The sequence below is a fragment of the Squalius cephalus genome (genome assembly GCF_949319135.1).
Source record: "Squalius cephalus genome assembly, chromosome: 10".
Lineage (NCBI taxonomy): Eukaryota > Metazoa > Chordata > Actinopteri > Cypriniformes > Leuciscidae > Squalius > Squalius cephalus.
Window position 1 is genome coordinate 35,956,150 of NC_137131.1, and position 18,699 is coordinate 35,974,848.

The window sequence follows — 18,699 nt, forward strand, 5'->3', positions numbered from 1 at the left end:
TCTCTCTCTTTCTCTCCATCCTGCAGCAACAGTCACCAGTTCCAGTGAGAATGAAGAACGCTGTGGCTCTAGTCTGGAATGGGCGAAAGATGGTGGTGCAGGTGTAAGGGCCGAGAGCGGGCGTAGCGCTCATCCGTCCTGCACCCCCATGACCTCGGAGGAGCCGGTGGTGTCTGGTGAAGCCCAGCTGGGGACAGGCACTACAGGAGGGGTGGCACCCAATATGACATCACCTGTGGATGGACCAGTCACGTACCATAGCACTTCTTTGGTTATGCCACGGCCCAATTCTGTGGCAGGTGAGTAATGAAAGATCACATGCTGTATTATAAATTTTTTGTGCGGTAAAATTTGAATCAGGGGTTTGGTACCTCAGTGTTTCGTGCAGCACTATTCATCATTCCACCTCTTGCTATATCTGTATCATCGTGCTAAAAGAAGTCAAATTGCACCCAAGTTGAATGTGATTTATATAAAGATGCTGTGTACAGCAAAATAATGTCAAGGCAATATGTCTTTCTGTTGTTTAGTCTTCGCTGGCTGCACTCAAACAAAAGTGAAGTCCAACTAATTTAGTCTGATTCACTAACAAATGACTTATAGGAGTCTTTTTGTAATGAATTGCTCAAAAAGACTCAAATTCGAAAGTTATCGGTTTGAATCAGTCTGAGGAATTCTTCGCTGAATAAACTCACTGAATCTACACATACTGAATCACTAAAACATTACCACATTAAACTACAAATAGTTTTTTAAAGCATTAAAATAGGTGACCAAAATAAAAAGAAATTGGATATGTACTTTGGACCACAAATAGGTGACACTGTTCTACTTAATAGATTGTATACACTACTGTTCAAATGTTTGGGGTTGGGTAATTTTTTTATAATGCTAATCACAGTAATATTATCAAATATTATTACAATCTAAAATCTGTTTTAATGTATTTTAAAATGTAATTTATGCCTGTGATTGAAAAATTTAAGCAGCCATTAATCCAGTATTCAAGTTGAAAACAGTTGTGCTGTTAATTTTGTTGAAACCATGATACATATTACTTGATAAATAGAAAGTTCAAAAGAACTGCATTAATTAGAAAATTAATATTTTTGCAGGACGTTTTCACACCCCATTCTTGGAGCACCCTCAGTGTACTTGTGTTGTATGTGCTTTTATTGTGTTTGAATGCACAGTGCACTGTACCGCTTGGCTGCCTCTCCTCCTGCGCCTTGTAGAAAGCTTTGCAAACGGGTGGTTTTGATTTCCTCTTGCTGTAAAGCTAAATGGGGAAATTGCTGTCAGATATACAGAATGACTCCAACAAAGCAAAATGTCGCGCCAAGTGCCTGTCTGTGGTGATCTTTGTGGTACGGAGCAGGGAAAGGGAAGTTAATGTATTTATATCTTTGCAGCTTCAAAGGGCTTGATCATGGTTTCACATTTGAGACCCTTCACAAGCGAATGCAACGTGACAAATGACAATCATCATCCCTGTGTTTATGCCCGTCTGCAGAGATTATGGGTTTTAAGCAGATTAGATTATGGGACAGGATGGGAGATTGTACAGGGATGAGTGGAAAGAGAGGGGTGTAGATTTGGCGGGTAAAGAAATGATGAATGAAATGAGCGATTGATGGATTGAATGAATAAATGGATGAATTATGAGTGAGTTAATACAGGCCAGGTACAGTATGTATGCGTGTCTGTAAATAAAAGAGACTGGGGTATGATGTGCCATCCATTTATCTAACAAACCTAGTTTTTGTGATCCATTCATATACAACTACTGTACTTTTGATTGAGAGGTACACATGAGAAAAGTGAAAGGCATTTGCTTAAGCTAAAACAGCTAAGCAAGCAAACGTTTCCAGCAGTAAAAATGAATTGCTCGTGCATAAAACAATGTAATTTTTTGGCTAAACATTAGTCATGAATTATTAAATGAATAATTTCTCCAAAAATGGTAGCAGTGGGGTAAAGTGTGCCAGATGCTGCAGGGTAAATTGAGCAAGTGGCTAATGGTAAGCTTTGCTTTACAAATACTGCATTTACAAAATGCTGAAATTTAAATATTCTGAATATTAAACCTTTTCCTGCCTCGTTGTCATTGGACCACTATTTTGAGTCATGCTTTTATATACTATACGTATTCTTGTAACTGCAGTGGATAGCAGACATCCTGAAACATATTTAGGTCTATTCATTTCTTCTTTCCCAGAGGATGTAAAAAGTATCCCAGCTTCCCTCACTCTCCTCACATACTTTTGTATGTTTTTCCCCTCATTAAAGTGTGTGTGTGTGTGTGGTACACGTGTTCCTCCACACACAGCAGCAGATTGTGTTTGTTCTTCATAGAGATCACAGAGGTGGCATGTAATCTCTCTGCTGTCTGTGAGCCAAACACAACCCTAAATGACTCTCTTTCTCTCATTCTGTCTCTCTCCCTGCAGCCACTAGCAGTACTAAACTGGAGGAGCTGCGGTATCTGGATGAACAGAGGAATGCTCCCCAGCGCTCTTCCATGCGTTTGCCCTGGCATGGAGCTCACACAGGGGGCCGCAGTCAAGAGAATAAAGGTGCTGACTAACCGCTACAACTTACCAAATGATATGCAACCAGAACACTATAATAACTTTTATTAGTACATTTCATGTACAGATGCTATCTGCCTTATTTTGCAACGTGTAAGCTATTTTCTGTGAATGTGCGAAACTTCTGATTCATTAGCAGCTACTGTATAGGTACATAACTAGAAGAATAACAAAGTGCAGTAAATGGTAAAACTATTCATGCTACAAACCATTACATTGAAATAATATAAGAAATACCAGTTTGCAATATCAAGCAGCATTACGAGCTGTTTTGTACAGCTAAAAATAACTAAGCGGATGACACCAGAAACATTCAATTTACAAATGGCCACGCCCGCGCTTATGTTAAAAATAAGCTGGATGTAATGCTGTTACATAATACAGCAGATCAGTTCTTCAAATTTGAAAACATTACGAAAGAGTCATTTCTAATTATTTCAATTAATTTGAAAGAACATCAACAACAACCACCATCATTAAATTATAATCTAATGATTGACACATTATGATTGTAATGAATGCAAGGTAATATAAAGATTAACCCTGTGAAGACTGCATGAATTGGCAATGCATTTAAACTCCTTGTGACATTTTTGAGAGAGATTATTCAGTGCAAATCATATGTGTGTATATATACACATATGATTTGCACTGAATAATATCTGTATAATAAGATGTATTATTTTATAATCATAAATTAAATTTTTCATTTTTCATTTTTTTTTTAAAATATACAATAAATACATGTTTTTCCTGCACATTTTAGTACAGAGTTGGTTAGAAAATAAAAAACTTTTTCCTATTTAGAACAATTATTCTTCAGGAATCACGCACAATACAAAAAAGGGACATTTATTAAGAAAATAAATGGGGTGTTTGGGGTCCATTTTCATCTCTAATGTGAGCAATGAAGTTCTTATGATTCACTCTTTTCATTATAAATCTGTCCTGCATTGATTTGGCTGTGTGTGTAGTTGATTTTAACAACTATGTTATTTGAATCCTGCAGCTCGTCTCACACCCTACAAACCAGTGGACATCATGCTCAAACCCCTGCTGTTTGAGGTACCCAGCGTCTCTTTGGATGCAGTGTTTGTGGGCCGTGATTGGCTGTTTCAGCGACTGGAGGATGTGCTTATGGGGGGAGGAGATGCCAGTGAGGGTAAAGGGGCTGTCATCACTGGTAACGTTGGTTTCGGGAAGACAGCAGTGATGTCACGGCTAGTGGCTCTCAGCTGTCATGGTGGACGAATGAGGCAGATCGCCTCCAACAGTCCTGAAGCTACACCCCAGAGTAAGAGTTTAACATTTCGTCATTATTTACTCACCCTCATGTCTTTCCAAAACCATATGAAACAACTGAAGTCGAAATTCTGAAGTTAGCGTCTCCGATTTTTTAACCAATCAGACATGCAACACCTATATTCAGCACTTGTAGTGACTTTAGTGACAGCTTGAATTTATGTGAAATAATAGGGAATTGTGTGTGTTTGTGTTGTAGATCGAGGGGCTGATGCTCATCAAACCAATCAGCTGAACCCCCCCTCTCAGAGTCCCCTCCGCAGCAACAGCTGCCCGCCTACGCCAGACACACACCGGCACAGAGAGGGGGCAGTCAAACGCCTGGCTAACAAGGTACACACTTTACCCCTATTTGGACAGGACTAGTTTTCCCTGAGGAGGTCTGGTAAATCTGTTTTTCACAGATATACTTGTTTATTCTTGTCCATATCAGACTGTCTTTGTATTTCTCAAGCATTTAAAGCTTGAGCATTTAAGGCAGCAGACGACAAAACTGCAGCATGCGCTTAGGATAAACAGAATGTTATCGTCCACTGGCGTGGATGCTAATATAGTTATCGTTATTGCTATTTTTTTGTAGTTCTGGTTCTTGGTGTGAATGGGCCTGTACTCTGGGTTCCACTAAGGAATCAAATCTCCTCCGCATAGTAATGTCTGTAATTTGTGGTATATACATTTTCTCACAGGAACTTTTTCTCATTTATTTTGACCTTCGCAGAATACCGCTGCTGAAGATGAATTACTTTAAATGCCTTTTAATACTTTTATTCAGCGTTAACACATTAAATTGATCAAAAGTGACAGACATTTATAATTCTATTTAACTTTAAAGTAAATGCTGTGCTTTTGTTGGAGTTCTTTTGAAAGGCTTGGAATGTCCACTGTAGTCGCTGATCAGGCGTGATCTTCACCTTATTTAATTAATTCCCTTAATTATGCAAGTCATGTTCTCATTATGTTACATAAATAATTATTGTTTATTTCAATGGGTTTCATGACGCATTCATCTAGAACACTTGAACTTTCATATCGCCCACTTCCAGAAAATACACACTTTTTTTAAATGTAAATTTTTTGATTGAGCCGTTTTGAAAATGGAAGCTCTTCAAAAATTGTTTACAGCAAAATAAAGAGATTCCACAGAGCAGCTCTCATGTTTATTTATAAATACACATGATGTTTTGTGCGATGTTTTAGATGTGCCATTCAGTGACAGAGGCAAACTGCATACCACATGCATATTCAACACTTTGCCCAGTATGTGTGCGTGTTTTCCGTTTACATCTGGACCCGAACCATCTCTGTTGAGTCTTCTTGTCACGTCTTTTTAATCAGCCATCTGCCAGTAGGAAGTCGTTTCAGGCCACGATTTCAGATTCTCTTCTGCTCAGAAGCTTGGATTCTCCAATATTTCAGAACAATTTGGGATTCATGATATTCAAACAAACCTTAAAGGGGTTATATCACGAGAAATCAAATTTTCCTTGATCTTTGAGATAAAAGAGCTCCATGTACTTTGAAAAACCTAGTACTGTAACTTTCAGAACCAAAAAACGTCCTCCCCCAGTGGAAGACTTCAAAAAAGACTCATTCTGTGCTCCTGTTCCTTCTGGAAAGATAACTGTATCAACACACGACTGCCCACATTGACACATCAATGATCTTTATTTGGTGGTCAGAACCTTGGCCTACTAAATCATGGTAAGGAAATAAGGACAGAGCAGGATTTATCAGGAAAGATCATGTAACATTGATTTGCAAAGAGGAAACAAACAAAGGAGGAAAGAAATAAACCAAAAAAAAAAATGATATAACCCTTTAAAGAATACAAAATGTATACTAATATAATAATCAAAAGTATAATGAAAGTTTAGTATTGTGAAAACAGACTAAAATTGTATTCATTATTCACTTATAATCTTCCCCTCAACTGCAACTGGATCATTGAGTCATTAAATGAACTGAACTGGATCAATCAGATTAATTAGGAAATAATTCATACTGTTTTTCACTGGGTCATCCAATTCACTTCAAAGAATAGTCTCAAAAGAGTGATTCGTTCATGGATTGGCCATTTGTACTTTCCTCATGAATGTGAATCAAGATGTCAACACTTTTGAGTGAATAACAACTTAAATTTGTTCTGTTCTTCAAACAGAGCTATTTTACTTCAAAAATAGCACACAAGTCACATGGACCATCTTTATGGTACTATTATGGTGCTTTTGAAGAATCCCTTTAAGCAACTCTTTTCTTTTTGTTTTCGACCTGTTCAAAACTCCCACTTTTAAAGTTTCCCCCTCTTTCTGTTCCCCCTGCAGGTGGTTGCGTATCACTATTGTCAGGCTGATAACACGTACACATGCCTGGTCCCGGAGTTTGTGCACAGTGTGTCTGCTTTACTGTGCAGAGCCCCTCGCCTCAGTGCTTATCGAGAGCTGTTACTCCGAGAGACGCACTTGCAGAGCCTGCTCAGCTTACGCTCCTGTGTCCAGGACCCTGCCGCCGCCTTCCGTAAGGGAGTCCTGGAGCCCCTCACACTTCTACGCAAAGGTGAGACTCATCACATGCTACTGTCATTAATCACACCATCAAATAAAAACGAAATATGTTTGCTCAGGGGTAATGGGGGGAGAAGAGCGTTCTTGCCTCATTTAATTTGGCCCAGTATGGATGTGGACAGATGGTCCTCAGAAACGGCTTGGATCACAAGGAACGACAGATGAAGGACTTAACAGGAATTTTAGAGAATGAGGCTAGAGCAAATTTCGAGTATGAAAATGAAGACATAGAGCTTTCAGTCTGAACTCTTGAAAATCAGTGTTTCTGGTTTGTAGCATCAGATTAAAGAGAGAATATAGTAGAGAAAACAGCCTTTATATGACATATAATGTTGGGTAAAGTCATAATGACCCTAATTAAAATTGTTCCTATATATGTACTTGAAGACAAATTCCATCATGGTGCAAACTTTTCTGACTTAAATATTCCTTGCTGGTCATGATAAATATATTCTGCATTATTTGTCATAAAGACAAAATGCATTAGTTTTCATAACAATCATTTTATTTAGCTGTTGCTTTCTAATATTGTGTAGATCATATATAAGATGAGCCAGTCTCTTTCACTACACCTTTCACATGTGCTTTTTTTTGGGGTCAAATTTTTGATTTGGTAGCTTAATGTGGTGAATATTCCACATGTGAAACTTCCAAGATAAGTAGGTAACTATGATGAAGTTGAGGATCCTTGAGTTGTGATGAAAAAAGAAGTTTATGTAATCTAAATTATAAGTCATTGTAATAACGTACTTTCCTTTGTGATTGACGACACTTAGGCTGTGCCGACTTATTATTCGAGACAAATAGCTAGTTAGGCATTGTTTTAAGCTACTGTTGTAGCTAATGCAGCCTTACTATAATCATACTAGTAGTTAATGTAGTCATTTTAATTCTGATTAATGACCTCAGTGTAATAAATAAATTATTGCGACACTAATAACAAATAATGATAGATTTTAAAAAGAAATGTTAACCTTGCGTTAAGGTTAATGTTAGCCTTAAATGGTTTCAAGATTAGCCTGTTTTTTAGTCCTTTAAATTGACTGCCAAATTACATTCAGGTTTTCCTCCATTCTGGTATCGAATGGCCTAATTTCATGATCCAATCAATTGGTGATCAATAAAATCAAATCCTGCCCTAAATTCATTTTTCTTGTTGAGTATCCTATCCGAAAAACTCCTTTAAAGGAATAATTTACCCCACAATTAATATTATGCCATTATTTATTCACTGTCATGCTGTTCCAAAACTTTCTTCTGTGGAACACAAAAGCAGATGTTAGGCAGAATGTTTAATCTGTTTTTTTTCTATAAAATGAAAGTTGATAATGCTGTTGAGCTCCAAATACTGTACATTTTTCATTTTTAAGTTAACTATTCAAAAAAAGCTTTTTTTGGAAGGGTTCAGCTATTAGTCAAGTGGCAAATTCTCAAAAACATTGAGAGTGAGAGTTTCACTACAGACTGCAGGCGCTTTTTCCTACTCAACATATGGTGAAAGAACGAAGGGTTTTTATTGTGCTGGGTGTTCTAAAATCACGTAGTAAACATTCAGCAGTACAAATTGTTCCTGGTAACTTTTCTGAACAAAAACCTGAACACACCCACGTAATGCCAAACTCAAAGACAATGGGTCCATATTTGACTTCAAGTACGTTTTACCATGTCGTTTCTATTGTGTTGTGCAGAGTGTAAGATTCCAGAAGAAGATTACATCATCCTAGTGGACGGTCTAAATGAGGCAGAGTTCCACAAACCAGACTATGGAGATACCATTGCATCCTTCATCACCAAAATCATCTCTAAATTTCCTATTTGGCTTAAACTGATTGTGACTGTCAGGGTCAACCAAGTGGTAAGTTTTTTTTTTTTTTTTGCACAGCCTGCACCCTTTTATGCTGGTTTTAATACAAAGCAAGACCATTCAGAAAGTTTTAAAGCTCTAGCCTATAAAGTGTCCTGATGTGCCTTTTTTGATCAGAGCTTTCAGAATGGTTGCTGTGGTGAGTTTTGGATGCTGGTCAGTGGCTAGTGTGTGTGTAATCCATGTCTGATCAGAGCTGGACTCCGACCTTCTGGAGCCAAGCTTATATAAGAGGGGATAAGGGCTGTGATGCAATACTGCAGATGCTATGTGTGTCCCTATACACTTTTCACACACATACATTGTCTCTTTTTCTCTCACTCACTACTTTTTGGAGCAGTGACCCAAAAGTGCCAGACAACCCACACAACCAGGCTGCCGGTGTTTATTCTACAAAATTAATCCTGCAGTTGTTTTGACATTTATTGTGTTTTGCATACAGATGATGATAAAGATGCACAGTAAGATAAAAATGAGCTGACTTCTGTGGTCCTTGTAGTATTCAATAATTTTTTCCTCTTGCAGTCATCAAGGGCATGCAGTTGTCAGTGGTTAAAGTACAAAACCGTAATCTTGAAAGAACTATAATTATTCAAGAAAATGGATTATTTTGGAAAGTTGGTGGTCGTTACTCCTGTGCTATGGTGCATAACAGTCGTTTTAAATGAAGGTTCATCCCTTAAAGTCCTCACAAACTATTTAATTGCATGTCTTTCTATTGCAGCAGGCAGAAAGATGTGTCACTTTTTAATGCTACGAGCATCTGAATTAGTATACAGGAATTGTCGAAAATGGCCATTTTGTGTAGTTTTGTCACTTTATAATTTGATCAGTCAAGTTGGTCTAACCAACATGTAGAGAAAAAAAAGGAAATTATCTCATAGACTGTGACTGTGTGTCAATCCTCAGTAAGATAGTTTTTATGGCATGGCAGGTTTCTAAAATGTCATGTGGTGCAACTCCTTCAACATAATATTCATGATATTTATTATATTTATTCTTCTACTCATGATGTTTCATGTCTACCTTAAAATATATTAAATACATTTTCATATAAAACTTTTCTTTAGTATAAAATGGAATAAAAATTTTATTATTTTGCAAAACCATATAAAACCAAGATGAATGCATTTTCAAGAACTTGGCTTATTTTATTTTTTATAACTTTTATGTGTCTTTTATGTTGATCTGACAGGAAGTCACCAGTCTCCTCCACTTTCCCATCATCTCTTTGGATGATTTCCATGACAACAAGGATATAACCTCTGACCTCACCTCCTACATCCAGCACCGTATAGACCACAGCCCTGACATCATCAGCAACATTGCCATCAATGGCAAAGCAGACCCAGCAAACCTCTCTAAGCTCAGCGCCCACCTGGTCGCCCGCAGCCAGGGCTCATATCTTTATTTAAAATTAACTCTCGATCTGTTTGAGAAGGGTCACCTGGTCATTAAAAGCTCCAGCTATAAGGTGATACCAGTGTCTCTGTCTGAGCTCTATCTGCTGCAGTGCAACATGAAATTCCCATCGGCCTCAGCATTTGAGCGTGTGTTGCCGCTGCTAAACGTGGCTCTGGCATCTTTGCACCCTCTAACGGATGAGCAGCTCTTCCGGGCACTGAATGCGGGATCCATGAGAGGAGAGCTGGAGTGGGAGGACTTCCAGCAGCGCATGGATGCTCTTTCATGCTTTCTGATTGGCCGTCGAGACAGAACGCGCATGTTCTGCCACCCCTCCTTTAGGGAGTGGCTGGTATGGAGGGCGGATGGCGAGAGCACTGACTTCATGTGTGACCCAAGGTAAGCAGTGATGTCGCTTTTTCTTACACACTTACAAATGGTTTGGTGTTTTTCATGCTTGTTAAGGCAAGGATAAAGTTGCTAACGTGTTGCACATTGCTATAAAGTTCCCAGATAGCGCACAGTGATGCTCCAAACACCTTAGCTATGTGATTAAACTACTGAGACCACCTTAACAAGTGAATGTGCTAAAACCACTCAGAACACTTAAGCATCTTCATAGCAATGCGTTAAAACTACTTGGAGCACCTCAGAAAATGAAAAGCAGTGTGCTAAAACTAATCAGACACCAAATAAAGGGAATTGTAATGTGTTAAAAACTGCCCAAAACACTTAAGCAATGCACTAAAACTACTTAAAACACTTTAGCAAGTGAATAGCGATGTGCTAAAACTACTCAGAAACCCAAGCAACTTCATAGAAATGTGTGCTAAAACTACTCTGGGTGCATTTCAATCAACTCCCTAGTTCAGCGGTCAAGGCAAAAATAATTTGTCCTTGATTTTCTTGGAGAAAAGTGGCTTTTTTGCTGCCCTTCTTGACACCAGGCCATTGGCCAAAGGTTTTCGCCCTCGTGCGTGCAGATGCACTCACACCTGCAGCCAATATTGAGCAAGCTCTGCAGGGGTGCTGACACGATTTCGTAGCCGGCTCCTCGGGAGGAGATGGTCGTAGTGCTTGCTGGACACTCTTCTTCACTGCAGTTGAACCTCTCTCCTTAAAGTTCTTGATGAGCCGGTAAATGGTTCTTTCAGGTGCAATGTTCTTTGTAGCAATTTCCTTGCATGAGAGGCCATTTTGATGCAAAGTGAATGATGGCTACACATCTTTCTTTGGAGGTAACCATTGCCAACACAAGAACACAATGATCAGAAGCATGTCTTCCCTCCTTTTATAGCAATCAGTCTGCTCTTATAATCAAATCAGAATGATTGCTGATTACTGAATGATAGTACTCGTTCACACTTTCATATGTGCTGATGATATGATTAGTCAAATGATGTTAGCTCATAGGTAATTTTGTGCCAGGACCAAAAAAAAACATTTTTTGCAGTTATTTAAAATGCATCTGATCACTCTACACAATAATCTAGATAATGTGAATCAACACCACAACTGAAGCAGCAAACTTTGCGAAACACAAAAGTTGACACTGCCAAAACTTGGCCTTGGCTGTAGTGCACTGGAATTTCCACAACACATATCCAGTCACCTTTATTTATATAGCGCTTTATACAATTCAGACTGTTTCAAAGCCGCTTTAGAGTGATAAACAGGAAAATAATGATCAACGATACAAACAGAGCAGGGAACCAGGGAGCATCGATGCTCACTGTATAAAACTGGCATATTTCTAACACGCATTAGAAGATTTGAAAAGACAAACCATTATTCGTTTTTTAGCATAAGCACATCTCTAGGCAGCAGAAAACAATATAGCTAACATTTATAATTTATGTCTGAAATCTTGTAGGGATTTGTGATCAAAGCATTTAAAAAGTGATGTCAGTAGGGTATCAGTCCTGCTGTTTTTGATAAATACAGTGATGACATTTTACAAAGCAAGTATGTTGTCTGGGGCCAGAGTCATCCGTGTCCCAATGTTTAATGTCCCAGGGTCCTCACCAGTGGCCCAATTAGTGTACATAATATACCAATTCATGAGCCAGGGATCCTAGCAAGTGAATTTCAATGCATTAAAATGTGTTATTAGTTTTCCCCAAACCAGTTAAATTTAAATCTTATCCCACAGCCAATTTCATTGGTAAACTCAATCACACAGCCACTTGTCATGAAGAGTTCAGAATTCTGAAAAATCATGGATGGATCAGATTGCAACAAATGATAATTCTATCTATCAGGATGTGCGTGCCAATGCTATAGTAAGGTTAAGGTTACGGAATTGTTTAGGCAGTCAGCACTGTGATTAACATGACCAATGAAATCTTTAGAATCAGCTATGGGGAAGGGCTTACGCTTACCTGGTTTGGGTAAAAACATCACACCACTAAAGCTACATTCGAAGCTTCATAGCATTGTGTCACAACTAGTCCAAACACCTTAGCAACCACACAGCAAAGCATGTGAAGTACAGGTCAGTCATCTATCATGTGGATTTTTTTGGGTTTAATTGAGTTCAGAAAGGGAGTGACTAAAATTTGAGTGTGTGTAGCCTTTGGACATGAAATTACTCTCGTGTAGTTCTCTTTCATTTAGTAGACTCTTCAATTATCTGTCCACCTAAACACACACACATTGCTCAGTGTTCTCATTTAGAAAGGCATCAGTAGCTCCATCACTGTTATAAACTGAAGAGTGACCCACTTTACACGGTTCAAACATGGACTCATAAAAAGAAAAGTTCATGGACTGTGATTCATCGAGAACTTTGCTGTAGGGCCATTTAGATGAGGGGAACATGGCACCCCCGATGATTAGAAGTGGCCAAGTCCTACTCTAATTATTTGAGGTTGTGGATGAATGTTTTTTTTTTTGTCCTTTTATTTAACATTTAGTATTGTCAGAAAGTAATTAGAAGATATTTTAATATTTATTTATCAGGATCAGGAAAGGTTTTCAAGCAGGGAATCAAACTCGGGTCACCCGAAGCACTGCCTATACGGCTAGTATCAGCTCAGACGATTATAAAATAGGCTATTTAAATAAATGTTATAATTATATTTAAAAAAATATTCTTTTTGAGTTATACAAGGCATATTTGTTAAATAACTATGAAGGGAACAGATATACATTTAACCATAGACGTAATGGTCTTAAGTAATTTTACGAACTTCCGACTAAAGCCCCGCCCACTTGGTTTGATCTGAATACAGATACGAATAATTTCGAGATTGTCACAGAAACAAATACAAATGTTGACTCCGCTGCAAAATTTTAACTTACTTTTTTTAAGCTGGTCCGCCGTCTTAGCAGTCTAACAGTGCTCATCAATGTCAAAATAATTGAGATGGCCAATCAAATCAAAGACGGCAGGCTTTCCTGTTCACAGGGACCAAACATGAATTCCTGGGCAGAGCTTCAGGTTTTAATGGTGAAAGATATTTGACAGCTGTTTACGATAGAAATGTTAAATGAACAACATATTCAGTGATGTCAAATTTAACTGCTTTGAATTTAAAAAATAGGCTGAATCATTGCAACCCATAACAGAATGTGACGAAACAAGAATTATGCAATTGATGGCATGAAAGGCATGTAAATAAGAGATATTGTGAGCAAATTTCATAATATTTTAACATGCGCATATTTCAAATTAATTATCTATTAATTATCCCCCCCCCCAATGTTCAAGACATCAAGGTTACAGCCTTGATTTGGAGTTGATCACTTATATGATGCATCAGTATGATGGTGTTCATTATGATTTCTGATGAATTGTTATTGATGTTGGTAAACAGAAGTGGCCACGCTCTGATGGCCTTCATGCTTTCACGTCAAGAGGGAAAACTCAACCGCCAACAAACCATGGAGCTGGGCCACCACATTCTTAAAGCTCACATATTCAAGGTAATAAACACAGATACTCAAAATCCTTCTCTGTGTGTGTTTAAGTGATGGGATCTCCATTTGAACTCTTCCTGCCTCTTCATCTCTGTCCTCAGGGTCACAGTAAGAGAACAGGGGTTTCGTCAAGTGTTCTGCAGGCCTTGTGGATCAGCTACAGTACAGACAGCCTATCTGCAGCTCTTTCCTCCCTCAGAAACCTGTACACACCCAACGTCAAGGTTTGAGGATATGCAGACACAAAGACGCACAAAAAAAACACACACGCATTCTTGTACTCAATGTGCCAATGAGACCATCACTTATAAAAAGCAGCGTCAATCTTAGAGTAAAAAATAAAAATGAATAACTGTTTTGCGCTCCTGAATTGTAGAACAAGGCTCCGACAATTATCGCGGCTGACGCATTCAACCACACAAGAAGAGCTAAAGCTCTGAGACATCCACAATGAACGAGATTTCATAAGTCACGTAGAACATAGTAATTAGTGCTGAGGCTTACTGAAAAATGCCTTTCGTAATGACTACATTTATTTATTAAATCTATTATATGTTAATTGCAGTCTAGACTCCGCTGTCCCTGTAATTTCCTCTCCTACGGAGTTTTAATGAAACGAGCGTCACTCTGAGCCCATGTGTGCGCACCAGCGTCCTTGACAGCCATTTGGCTGGAGAGCTTCTCATTATTTCCTGCTGTGTTTGTATAAATAAATGCGATTCTGCTTCCTTTGCTTTTAATGTGTTCCTGCTTCATCCAGCATCTTAATCAAGCCTCCATTACCACACTGTCCATATCCACATTAAAAAAAAGTAATGTAGCCAGGTTGCGTTCATTCATTCATCGATTAGCGAGTATGACTTCATGCCTTCCACTGTTAAATGAAAGTGAAATAAACAATTAGCATGTTTGAACAGATACAATATATTTGTGTATAAATTAGGGCTGTCAAACGATTAATCGCGATTAATCGCATCCAAAATAAAAGTTTGTGTTTACATAATTTATGTCTGTGTATGGAGTATAATTATTTTCTATATATAAATACACACACATGCATATATATTTAAGAAAAATGTGTTATTTATATATAAAATATTTATATATAATATAAATTATATATAATATAAATATATATACACAGTATATACATGCAAATATTTCTTAAATATATACATGCATGTGTGTGTATTTAGATATAGAAAATAATTATACACCGTACACACACATGTATTATGTAAAAACAAACTTTTATTTTGGATGCGATTAATCGTTTGACAGCCCTAGTATAAATACCTCTTTTTCAGAGTTTGTGGTTTGGTTTTATGTTTAGACATTACATTCTTGAGTAAATTAAAATGGATATTCGAAAGCTGGACAGGAAACTGTAGAGGGATTGAGAATAAAATGTATAGCTTCAACCCACAGCCTCTATCTACAATCTACAGATGCAAGCAAATAATCAGCTTCAATCTAGTATGTCTTAAAGCCCATGTTGCAGGTTAGAGTACACAGTAAGCCAATGTATAGAAAAATAATGTAGGAACTAGATTTAAATATAAACATATACTTATAAAACGCTATTTAGGCTTCTGGAGTCGTTTTTGTGAGAAATTTTTACTTCCGCATTTGAAAATCGCTTAACCGCCGAACCTGAAGTGACGTAACATGAGGTAGAGCGGCCAAAGTAAACAATAGGAAAACAATGGATCGCAATGACAGATCGGAAAGCTGGGGGAATTGTAGCCTAATGTTTTCTCGTATGATATATATATAATTCATATATAATTGATATATATGATGATATCATATAATTATGAGCCTGATCTTAAGCCAAGTGAGCAGGACAGGCCAGGGTTAGACAGAACAACGGTGAGTTGTGGTGAGGAGAACAGGGCGAGAGAACAGTGTTAGCTTATAGATGTATTCACGTTAGCCGACGATATGTACAACACTATGCTCAGATCACAATACTGTACAGATTATTATCGTCATGTATCAGGCAATAGCAAAGCTAGTACTTAGACCCTTACCTGCATGTGTTGTGTGTGTCAGCCATTAGAAGACAGTTTCCAGAGGAAGAGGGACTTTATAAAGGCTTTGAATTGACCCATTTGGTTACGATGAATAAAAAAAAAAGATCACAATCACAACTGTCTTACTGTATAAAAACTTTATATGTAGAAACAGCCAACACAAACATTAAAGTCGGTTTGTACAGATTGAAAATGAATTATAGAACATAATATATTATATTTATAATAATAATAATAGTGTCGGCTGCAGACTAATAACAAACACATAAATGCATTACATTACAAGTTTATGTAGGATATGTGAATGAATTAAATTAAGACATGGCACATTTTGTAAAACAGATGTACAATAAGTGATCTCTGACGGATCCGTGAGCGTCATGTTTCCCGCTGGCGGCCGAACCACATGCTGACAGCGGACCGGGCGACCCGATGAAGGAGCTGGGACAGTGTGCACATATCGCCGGGATTATAATCATTCGGTCTATAGTGAACGCTACACACTACCGCGTTTTTCAAAGCAGAAGCAGAAGTGAAGTCCCGTCTCTTACCCGGCACAAAACGCACACAGGCATGGAAGATTGCACCGTCCTGTTTCTTATTCGGAAACCTGTGGACTCGATGTCCTGACAGGCCATAATTCACAATCATTTACCACGACGATGATTAATTGAAATACAATAAGCACAGAAAACACACTGAATCATGACCGCTCCAACTGAATACCAACCTATCTCTGCACTGAGCGCGAACGCAGAGCCAAACGACTACCTCATGTGACGTCATATGACGCGATGGTGGAAAAAAAGCGTTTTTTCAACACGGTCAAGGAAACTGTCACGTTTTCTATTAAATTTGTGCCCTTATGTCTTGCAAAACAATTTTTAATCCTGCATTTACTTTTCATATGGTATTTTTATACAAGGTTATATTAATTAAAAAAAAAAAAAAAAAAAAAAAAAAAAACCTGCAACATGGGCTTTAATCTATATCTAATATTAAGGCATACTAGAGTGAAGATATTTGCTTGCATCTGTTGATCGTAAATATAGCATGTGGATTGAATCAATACGTTCTAGTCTTTATATTGCACATGTAGATTGGTACAGTAGATTGTAAATTGAAGCTATAGATTGAGGCTATAAATTCAATCCATAGATTGCAGATTGAGGCTATAGATTAAATCGGTTGATTTACAGATATGTGCTGTATATTGAAGCTATACATTGAGGCTGTAGATTGCACATGTAGATTATAAATTGATATATATAAAGGCATACTAGGTTGAAGCTGTTGAAGCTGATACAGACTGTGGATTGAAGCTATACATTTAAGTTGAAGTTGTAGATTTTAAATTAAGTCTGTAGACTGAAGATGTAGATTTAGGCTTTAGATTGAAGCTGCAGACTGTAAATTGAGATTGCAACTGTAGATTGAGGCTATACTGTAGATTGAAGATGTACATTTATATTACGTTATAAGGTTAAGGCTCCAGAACCCCCTTGACCCTGCAGAGGATAAAGTGATTTGGATGGATGGATGGATGGATGGATGAATGGATGGATGGATATTTAAGTTATAGACTGAAGATGTAGATTGTAGTTTGAGGATGTAGATTGTAGCTTGATTCTGTAGATTGAAGCCATGGATTGTAAACTGAGGTCTGAATACTGAAATCAAAATAGAGATTGTAAATGGTGAGAAAAACAATAGTGTAATTTTCAGCTCAATTTAGTGCAGTGTTGATTCAGCTCAGTAATTGTGTAAAGTTCATCAATTATGAAATAAGTTCAGATATAAGCAACTACAGTAGTAGTGTAGATAATAGTGTCGTTATTCACTTCGCGTCAGTTCAAAGTTGATTCAGTTCAGTTTAATAACAGTATAAAGCAGCTCTGCAGAAAACAGTCATCATCCAGCTCAATTCAGTTCAACTTTTGTTATCCTCTAATAGTGTCAGTGCAGTCAAATCAAATTATTAATATTACTGAATATTAAGTGACCATTCTGTGAAGCCCTCAGAAAGGTAATAATTGAGCCAGTTACTCAATTTCTTGTGTTAAAACCAGTCTTACCTGCGTCTCCAGGTGTCCCGGTTGCTGATCCTGGGAGGGGCGAGTGTGTGTTACCGTACTGAGGTTTTAAACAGTGCACCAGTGCTGTGTGTGCAGTCTCACCTGGGCCACCTGGAGATGACTGCTTTGCTCCTGGAGTGTGGGGCGCCTGTGGATGGGCAGTCGGAGAACGGCATGACCTCCCTCTGTTATGCCTCAGCTGCTGGACATCTGCCACTTGTCACCTTACTATGCAAAAAAGGGGCAAAGGTCAGTCGATCCCATTTAATACACAAAATGACTATAAATGATTCAGTTTTAAACCTAAACCTCTGTATTTCAGTAAAAGATATTCAGGGGTGAAATTGGCAGGTGGAGATACCCTAAAAGTAGTGGTGATTTTGGTGCCCTAGCCAAGATATTATGACCCATTCCCCCCAAAAAGCACAATTACCTAGTTTGTCATAGTACTATATACACATATATGCAATAAAACTAATAAATGGAATAAAATAATGAATCAAACATGAAATATATATACAGAATACACCATATGTGCACTTTTAATAAAGCAAGCAAGATTGCTACTGCATATCAGTAATGGAATATCAGAAATGGGGTGCTCATTTGGTTGAATTTTATTTTGCGATTTCACTGGAACAGAGAGCAGATGGAGTTCCTGGAGAACCTGTTTGTAATGCCACTTTAAAGTTATTAAAAATGTATTTCTATGAAAATAGAAAATCTTATAATTAGAGCCAAAACATTCTAACAGTGAGACAAGGAATAAATGTTGCGGCCCTCATTAAGTGTGTCGGTCAAACTGAAAACAACAGAAAAACACCACTGTAAGTTTTGGTTATATAAACAATTCTGCTGTTTTCAAACTGTGAAAAGTTTATATTGTTACATTTGTCTTTTAAATTTTTTTTTTTGCACACAGTGTACTGTATAGTGTACAAGGTG

At 37.8% G+C, this 18,699-nt stretch overlaps 1 protein-coding gene across 6 annotated transcripts in view; it reads left to right on the plus strand.

The window, feature by feature from the left end:
- The window catches only part of tanc1a (tetratricopeptide repeat, ankyrin repeat and coiled-coil containing 1a), a 76,426-nt gene that overhangs the window by 46,027 nt on the left and 11,700 nt on the right, over positions 1–18,699 (plus strand). For all 6 annotated transcript variants that reach the window (XM_079882634.1, XM_079882631.1, XM_079882633.1 and 3 more), the window contains 10 exons: positions 27–299; positions 2,451–2,576; positions 3,601–3,885; positions 4,093–4,226; positions 6,215–6,446; positions 8,143–8,309; positions 9,514–10,121; positions 13,541–13,649; positions 13,745–13,867; positions 17,767–18,003. In XM_079882634.1, coding sequence (XP_079738760.1) covers positions 27–299; positions 2,451–2,576; positions 3,601–3,885; positions 4,093–4,226; positions 6,215–6,446; positions 8,143–8,309; positions 9,514–10,121; positions 13,541–13,649; positions 13,745–13,867; positions 17,767–18,003 — 2,294 coding nt within the window. The remainder of the gene's footprint in view (positions 1–26; positions 300–2,450; positions 2,577–3,600; positions 3,886–4,092; positions 4,227–6,214; positions 6,447–8,142; positions 8,310–9,513; positions 10,122–13,540; positions 13,650–13,744; positions 13,868–17,766; positions 18,004–18,699) is intronic.